The sequence below is a fragment of the Polistes fuscatus genome, unplaced genomic scaffold (genome assembly GCF_010416935.1).
Source record: "Polistes fuscatus isolate 324 unplaced genomic scaffold, CU_Pfus_HIC Scaffold4, whole genome shotgun sequence".
Classification (NCBI taxonomy): Eukaryota; Metazoa; Arthropoda; class Insecta; order Hymenoptera; family Vespidae; genus Polistes; species Polistes fuscatus.
The window spans coordinates 11,076,575-11,085,399 of NW_025113118.1; the positions used below are offsets into that span (position 1 = coordinate 11,076,575).

General features: G+C 30.2%; 2 protein-coding genes and 1 long non-coding RNA gene across 3 annotated transcripts; 1 reads left to right on the forward strand and 2 right to left on the reverse strand.

The window, feature by feature from the left end:
• Nucleotides 1-1,204: 1,204 nt before the first annotated feature.
• On the reverse strand, nt 1,205-3,378 carry LOC122521178 (phospholipase A1 member A). Its single transcript, XM_043641681.1, has 2 exons — nt 2,488-3,378; nt 1,205-2,107 (listed from the first exon to the last, which is right to left on the reverse strand). Exons 1-2 carry the CDS (start codon nt 2,813-2,815, stop codon nt 1,299-1,301), a joined length of 1,137 nt encoding a protein of 378 aa, XP_043497616.1. The 5' UTR covers nt 2,816-3,378; the 3' UTR covers nt 1,205-1,298.
• Nucleotides 3,379-4,966: 1,588 nt separating this feature from the next.
• Nucleotides 4,967-5,429, forward strand: LOC122521179. The gene is made up of 2 exons (XR_006304678.1): nt 4,967-5,057; nt 5,352-5,429. It is a non-coding gene; the product is annotated as an uncharacterized LOC122521179 (long non-coding RNA).
• A 1,425-nt stretch (nt 5,430-6,854) lies between these two features.
• Nucleotides 6,855-8,590, reverse strand: LOC122520942 (ankyrin repeat and MYND domain-containing protein 2). Its single transcript, XM_043641272.1, has 3 exons — nt 8,379-8,590; nt 7,605-7,982; nt 6,855-7,523 (listed from the first exon to the last, which is right to left on the reverse strand). Exons 1-3 carry the CDS (start codon nt 8,577-8,579, stop codon nt 6,879-6,881), a joined length of 1,224 nt encoding a protein of 407 aa, XP_043497207.1. The 5' UTR covers nt 8,580-8,590; the 3' UTR covers nt 6,855-6,878.
• Between the last annotated feature and the right edge of the window lie 235 nt (nt 8,591-8,825).

Consider the following 8,825-nt stretch of genomic DNA (forward strand, 5'->3'; position numbering starts at 1 on the left):
AAAAATAATTAGGTTATTAGATATAAGTATCCAATATCTATACATATATGTATATTTGTATTTTGTTTTATATTGTTACATAAATTTTATATAATTTTTAAAAATAATTATATATAATATTATATATATTATGTATATATTAGATTACATGCATATATATGTATATATATGCATATATACATATATATGCATGTAATCTAATCCTAGAATAAAATAAATTGAAATAAGTATAAATCTTTCGATTTTCTTGTAAAAATTCTGGTCATTATTTCTTTAATAAAAAGAAAAAAAGAAAACAAAAATGTGCAAAGTTTTCCAATATGTCGTTTAACGATCGTTACACACCCCTGTTGAGTTTCGATGTCTTTTAAGACATTTTAAAATCAGTAGGTATTACAATTCAAACATCGTCAGTCCATAAAAATGACTCATCAATGTTAACGATAATCTTTCTTTCTTTTTGTTTATAAAAATTCTATTACATGTATTTGTCATACACACATTTTTCTAATTTTTTTGTTTTCCTTCTAATTTTAAATTCAATATAATGTATAAAGAACATTTTTCTTTTTTATTATTTCATCCACGACATTCGCATTTTTTGAACAAAAAAATAAATACGTATGACGTGGCCGAAATATCGAGTAACTATTTACGTTTTATTGTTAGATACATTTATAAACGGTTTAGTAGAACATCTAACGGTATTAAGACAGAAGGTTACTCTGCCAACCAGAAGATTTTTCCTGTACATTGTTTGAATACTCAATCGAGCACCGGAATCGCAAAATGCGTTCTACGTACCGTATACGTTACGGCTTCTTCACGAAGTCCCGTTGACATCGATTCATCGTTAACACGACAATGCATATTAAATTAAGCTTAATACTATAATACTTTTAAATCTTTTTCATACAGAATGCTTTCAAAATTTTTGCTATAACGTAACAGTATTCGAATTATAATTAACATAATAATAATAAAATTATGAATAACATATAATTCATTTTGATTTAATTCTCAAATTGAAAATGAATATTGTTTGAAAACGATATACAAAAAATATTTAAGAAATACACTGTATAGTAAATCTATCACACAAATATGCGTATATATATATGTGATAATAATATTTTATAGAAGATAATTTACAATTTTTTCTACAGACTTACAGATAGATTTAAAAAAGTGTATATTTATAATGTGTGTGTATGTGTGTACCTGTTTCATATATATATATGTATAGTTCAAGTCAATCAAATGGTACATAGTATATGCACTTTAAACAACGTGTATGTTCAATTTGAACTATCAGGATCCTTTTGTGATTTAACAGAGACCTTATTTTTCTTTTCAAACGAAATATCAGAGTTGTTCGGAGGTAAACAACATCTATCATCCCCATGACCATTTTGATATTTTGGACAATAAGGTTGTAATGAACTATTGAAACAAAACGATCCTCTAACATCGTTAGGTGTATGTTGTCCCATAGTAACATAAACGCCAGCTTTTTGTGCAATTTTCGGACCAAAAGGACATCTACGCGAGCATGATTCTGCTATTATATTTCGACCATCATTGTCAATACTCTGTGCCATAAAACAAACGGACCAAACATGACTGCAAAGGTTATCGTTTTCTTTACCCTCGCAAAAGGGTTGAATTTTGCCACCGTTTACACAGAAATCAGCATGACCCAAACGATTAGATTCGCCGTAAAAACCGGCATTTGTGTGTATAATTTCAACGAAATCGGCATCACCACTGTCCAATTTATTTACTAGGCCTGGACGAATCAGTGGTTTAGCTGGGTCCAAGCCAATAATTCGATTCATTCGAAAGAGAAGATAATTAGCCATGATGCCACATATATGAGCTCCTAAAGAATGTCCCACGCAAGTTGTCCGTTGAATAGGTAAACCAAGATTTCTTAGAATCGTCAGTGTCCTCGATATGCAACGAGCTACTGGACGAAGATTAGATACTGCTGCTGGGTAACAGGGAGCTGCAGATAATGCTCCCCAGTCTACTAAGAAAATATTGTAACTACCGTTCCTCAAATAGGCATCTCGTAACACTGAGATTGGTAATGTATTATCGCCACCTGAGAATTACGATAATGTCATTTTGTTCTCTTGCGAAAAACCAAATAAAGATAATGAACAATACACATGATAAATAACAACGTACATGAACATTAGTAAGAACAATCCGTAATATTGTCACGATATTTTCATTAAATTATTTTTAAATAGGATTATAATGATTTTAATCATCTTCGATATATTATCTATATACATAAATACATTTTTGTTTTAATTGATAACAATAAGCAAGATTTAATAATATCATTTTAATAATGCATGACATTTTACTCTTGCAATCAATGTAAATTATTATCGAAATACGATTAAAATGATTTTAATAATAATTGTTCAACTATATCCTCTTTCAAAAAAAGAAATAAACAAAATTAACAACCACCTGCATATCCGTGAATAAGAATAATATTCTCTCTGGTAGGTTCGTAATCGTGTCTAAGCCAATCGGATTCCTTTGAGTTCTCTAGTTCTCTTCTAGGATTTCCTGGGGTATACAAATAAACACGAACTTCCGGATCCGGACAAGAATCTCTATCGTTTCCATGTCTCCAAGTACAATTTTCTTTTATAAAATTATTCGCTTCACCGTTTTGTATAGCTTCTTCTATTGGTCCGCTTGGTCGTTTAGCTTCTAACGATATAATTCCAATAAAAATAAATCCTATTATTGCGATAGATCGCAACGTAAACGATCTTATTAATAAATTCATTTCTCTATCGATCGCGTGACCGACCCCTCTTCGCGAAAACAATTTGAAGACTGATCGAATGAACTACCTTCTTCTTTCTTGAACTTATTTCTTGGTACAAGCCTTACACCATCGGATACCGTTTTGTCTACTCTGTTACCTCTGCCTTCTCTACCTCTTTTCTCTTACCTCTTCCACTCGTGTTCTCCTTTAATAAAATTGTGAAAGAGAGAGATAGGCAAAGTAGTTTGACAAAGATACAAATAAACTTCCAACAGAAAGGAAACGACCGCGCCTTCAAATTTTTAGTATACGTATAAGTATATATATGTAATATGTATGTGTAATATGTACGTAAATTCATGTCGTAAATTTGTATTCAAGATTGTTGATTCGTGAGATAAATCTTTTATTCTTGTTCCCTTTTTCTTTTTCGTATCTGTGCTTTACTTAATAAATACTGTCGTAAAATAATAAGTGGATTTAATTGTTTAATTGAACAAGAAAATTTACTTATGCGATGTAAATCTTAAAATCTGATTTTATTCGTAGTAATCAAAAACTAAAAACACGTATCTTTCTTACTTTTTTCATATTATTAAATGGAAATAAATGATTATTAAATCGTTGTGTAAAAATTGTGTCTATTAATAAAATGAATGTATGATGGTATACTTTTATATAATATTTATTTTTAAATGCGTAATTATCACTAAATATGTGGTAATAATGAAAAATAAAAAATGAAAATAGAAAACGATTGGATATCCAATTCCGTAAACTTGTAATTTCTCTTTTTCTCTCTCTCTCTTTCTCTTTCTTTCTTTCTTCCTTTTTCTCTTTCGTATAAATTTTAGATTTCTCTGGTGCAATCCTGAAGTTGAAATTTGACGAGTGAAACTGACATGCTTAAAGCAACGTGTATCGCTTACCGTACGCTCGTTTCACTTTGTATAAAATTTATCACCTTGATCGTTTATCAAATGGAATGACGAAAATATTCAGGTTAACTTTGGATTACTATGTTACACAAACGAGAATTATCGTTGCAAGGTTAATTGGATAAGGACTTTAGTATGAAGGCCATTTGAAAATTGCATTATAAGAGTGAAAAGCATATTAAGGAGAAAAATAATATTTCAAGAAACCGTAAACTTTTCAAACAATACTGGAACATAAAAGATTTTCATACGTGATGAGGAATAAATTATGATAGGAATAAATTATATTATTAAAAATGAGGATACATGATAAGGAAAAAATTAAAAGAAATGGTTTTCTATTATTGGAAAATATTCGAGGTCAAAATTTTAATTTATGTAATCAGTACTTTTACTGTTTAAAGTGAAAGTTTCAAATTCCGTGGTCATCTCGGAAATGTACAAGTATGTTTACTATATATCGTATCAGTGAAAGTTTCTACAGTTAAATAAAAATTTATTATATATACATATTTTATCAAGATTTATAAAATAAAATTAAGGAAAATTACTAAATTATTTAACAATCGTGTAATTTGATAACAAATAAAAATTCTACAATAGTACTATCAAATTCACAAAACGATATGTTTATGTAAACTAAATCCAATATTTCGCGTACAATTTTAAGACATTCCTCTCCCGAATAGTTTATTTAAAATTATCGAGGTACAATTAGGCCAAGTTATGAAGAAAAACCTTCCTTCAATCCATAAAATTATCCCCAAAAAAAATAAATTAAACGTAGAATCTCATAATTTTGTAAAAAGAAAAGAAAATTACCAAATCTTATGAACCAAACAAAATTTCAAATAATAATAATTATTAAATAACCCATTCAAAAACATTGTAAAACAACATATAAATAAACGATTACAGTTGCTAAATGATAAAGCTCTTTTTTCTTTTTTCTTTCTTTTTTAAATTAAAATCTTTAAATTAAATGTATTCAATATCAGATCAATGAGGGTTGTTGATAGTTTTTTGCATAACTGACCCAACCTTTAAAGCAAAGCTTGTATTATAGTAAGTATACTCGTCGTACGACGAATATTACGGCAAACGTGTGATGCGTCACTTCCGGTTGGCGGTAAAAAAAGCAACAAAGTGGGCCGCCAGTACGAACACTGCTCCCTTCTTCTTCTTCTTCTTCTTCTTGTAATCTTTTACGCCGCTCGTCACCGCCAACGAGCTCCCTAATTGTCCACGCGTCGTCTGATTTATAACACTAGCCGACCACTTTTCTTATTCATACTTTCAATTATTAAGATATTCCCTTCGGGGTAAGTTCGTATAAAGATTTTGTTAAAAATTCGATTATTTTTATTTTATTTTATTTCTTTTTTTTTTTATTTTATTTGATACTATATATTATTTATTTGATCAGTATTTTGTAAAATATACATGAATACTTTGTTCGTTATAAATAATCAATATAAAAATAATCGTACAAACAATCATAAATATATATATATATATATATATAAAATAATAATTTCTGTATTAATCTATGTAATACTGATCCAACAAATAATTATCCGTATGTAAACGATACACGTGTATCTATGTAAAATTAGAAACGACACTCTGCCTCGGAATAGGACTGATCCACAGATGACGACCCATGCAAGGAAAAGGACAACGAAAAGGACAACAACAGAAGAATCGTCAGAATTGCACGGGATAAGTCACCGATTGGCCGCAGAAGTACGGGGCGCCCACGAAAACTATGGTGCGACAATTTAACAGTGCAATAGGCAGAGAAACGTCGTTACGAAACAGGCAACTTGCCTAAACTAAAGAATGAAGAAGAAAAAAAAACAAAACAAAAACAGATTGCTACGAATTTATCGAATGATTTTCGATTAGTAGATTTGACGCCGGAATTTTTTTTTTTTTAAATATATCGTTTTATTAGGAAGTGCGATGATATCGACTATAAGAATAATCGCGCCTACGATGTTTAAGATCGTTTAATAAGGACGAGGCGTGACCAGACGAGGCTTTCATTGAGTTTAATGAAAAGCGGCACGAAAAGTCTCTTGTAAATGTATATACATGGGCGTAATAAATACTAGATATATATGTATATGTATGTTTATACGCATGTGTAAAATACGTGGGTTTAATAGAAGAAAAAAAAAAGGTGTGTTAATAGCAAAAGAAAAAAGGTGCGACGCCATTGCTAATAGATTAGAAACAGATCGATGGTAGCAGGTAACAAAAAAAAAGATGTAAAAAAAGAAAAAAAGAAGAGGCAAAAAAAGGACAACGTTTAAGTAGGCGGAGATGGTGAGTTTCTAAGATATTTCTAAAATGATTCTTTTTCTGTAGGCCTTTTTAGTCAACTTTTCAAGAGTGACCGACCAGCTGGCGCCAGTAAACATGGCGCCAAACACCGTGTCATTAAAAAATCTTCGACGAAATTCAAGTGCTATGCAAATTGAGTTCTTAAGTAGGGAACTACTTCATAACCTTTGACGCCGTCTAGGACGAAGAAAAGTTTTCTTTTTCTTTTTTTTTCCTTAACCATTTAATGATATAGTACACTGGTTCGAGTGTCGATAAATATACGTCGAAGATAGATATAACGTTTGTAAGTAAATAACAATGACTAGGTAACGATAAGCAAACGAAATAATTGGATCGAATAACACGAGTTTGTTTTCGCAAATTTATCGTGCTTTATTCGTGTTTTTTGATTGTAATATTTTTAACATTTACTAAAAAAAAAAATGATTTAAGAAAAAATGTAGATCAATGGTTAATTCACACATATGCATCTTTTACGATTCTCAAATCACAACAATTAAAAAATATATTATATAAAGAAATATTATGCACTAATAAAAGATCAAAATAAAACATTATGTATGATACAAAATATAATAACTCTTATTTATAACTTCCTTTCTTTGTTTTTTTTTTAAAGTATTAGACATAGTCCATCTCATGTATGCGAATATAATCTTACGTAAATGAGAGCTTAAATTAATAAAATGCAAGATATGCTTAAATTTACACGTACGCACGAGGAACTATGTATGTACATTTGTAAACAAAATTATTGGACAAGAATATATATATATCAACAATGAATATTCTTAATTTGGTGATTTTTGTGATTTTGAATTTACATTAGTTATTTGCTCTTTATCTACATCTGAGGTTTTTGTATTTTGGTTTGGGTTTTGACCTGCTCTGGCACATGCTTTCTTATGCATGGGCCAATGTAATCTTTGACATTCTCTGTCGCAATATTGTACAGCTTTACATTTACTGCATTTCTTACTTGCTTTTTCTTCTCCGCAAGTGATACATATCAATGCATTATCATTAAACCCTCTTTGTCCATTAATTGCAGCAGATACGACTGATACCGCAGAAGGTGGATCAGATCCCGCAAGCGTAGCCACCATTTGACGAAATATAGTACTCTCTCTAAATGGAAATTCTCTTACGGATTCTCTTAGAAAAGCTTCTTGATATTCGGATACACCCTCACTTTTATTACATTTCAAAAACTTTCTAATCAATATCTCAACTACATCCGACTTTTTTTCTTCTCCCTCTTCAGTTATTTTGTCTTTATCATTCTTCTCCGCTTTCATAGCTTCTTGTCGCTTCTGACATTTTATTATCTCCGCTACTACACAACTAAGATAATGATATTTAAAAGCCATAACCTCATTTGTTTCTGCTCCTCTAGTCATCTCTCTGTGGCGTAAAGCCTCCAACACTTTTTGAATCTATAGAAAAAAGGCAATTGTTTCTATAGAAAAAAAGTCATGGCTATCCAAATGTACAAATGAATTTCTAATCGGTCTTACCTTATACGCATTTTCTAAAAGACCAGGTGATCTCTGAAAATTCATAGCTACGCGAACTGGATGGACATTAACTTGCATTATAAATTTATGAAAAGAATCCGCTAAATGTGGTGGAAGCATAGGTTCTGTTTGAAGACCTTGTATTTGTATAAAATAATCTATGTCTGCCTTTGGAATAAAATTGTTGATTGTAGCAACGCAATTATGATTCCCAACAAATGCAGCCATTTGGGCTGGTGTACGTCCCACACTATTGGTAGCTGTCAAATGGGCACCATGCGACATTAAAAGATGACACAAATCTGCATTTCCACTTAGAGCAGCAAAATGTAACGCTGTATAAGCATGCTCATGTTGGCCCGCATTAACGTCAGCACCCTGTATTAAGATACATTTTTTGATGATAATGCATTGAATTCCAAGTAAGTAACAGAAAGGATGTTTTTCTCAATGATCATATACAATTGATATTAGTATCATTAAGAACATATCATATGTATAATATAATTTATATATATATATATATTGGCCACAAAAGATTTCAAGCGTGTATCGAACTTATCTTAATAATCGAAAGTTCGGGAATAAACCGGTGCTATCTTTCATTTAAAAATAAACTTAATATTCCTAACCAACAAAATTAAAAAAGTTTCTTCAAAGTATATTTCGTATTCGAAATAATATATAAAACAAGCAAATTCGAATTAAGATAACCAATAACGTAATAATAAATGAACTAAGGAAGTAAATAAGGCGGGATATTTTCTAACCTACCTGATCGAGAAGCATCTGTACAATTTCCTTGTTTCCTTTGTAACAAGCATGCTGCAGCGGACTCATACCATTTTCGTCGACAAATTCGACCTTAATTTTATTCGTCGCCAAAAGCGTTTTAATTTCTGACGCTTCATTTTTATTAATTTTGTCAAAAATTTCTTTTTGCAAATCAGTTAGACCTTCCTTGGAGGGCGCCATCTTGACTGGAATCGATAGTTACTACTCGAATAATCGAAGTCGTCGATTGGATCGATATTAATACTAACTGAAATGTCTCGATAAATGTTTTTTATATATATTTTGATAATTCATATATTAAAACAACAAAAAAAAAGAAGATACAAAAAATTCAAATCAAATTTTTTACAAAATAAAAGAAAAATATAATAATAATAATAAACCTGGTATTATGTGAAATATTTAAAACAAATATTCAATCGTAAG

Bases quoted from the DNA above. Each gene is read 5' to 3' on its own strand.
- LOC122521178 (XM_043641681.1), bottom strand. From the start codon at position 2,815: ATGAATTTATTAATAAGATCGTTTACGTTGCGATCTATCGCAATAATA. The intron at 2,108-2,487 runs GTGGTTGTTAAT...CGTAATTCTCAG, and splicing joins TCTTATTCACGGATATGCAG to GTGGCGATAATACATTACCA.
- LOC122520942 (XM_043641272.1), bottom strand. From the start codon at position 8,579: ATGGCGCCCTCCAAGGAAGGTCTAACTGATTTGCAAAAAGAAATTTTT. The intron at 7,983-8,378 runs GTAGGTTAGAAA...ATCTTAATACAG, and splicing joins TACAGATGCTTCTCGATCAG to GGTGCTGACGTTAATGCGGG. The intron at 7,524-7,604 runs GTAAGACCGATT...TTTTTTCTATAG, and splicing joins TTTTAGAAAATGCGTATAAG to ATTCAAAAAGTGTTGGAGGC.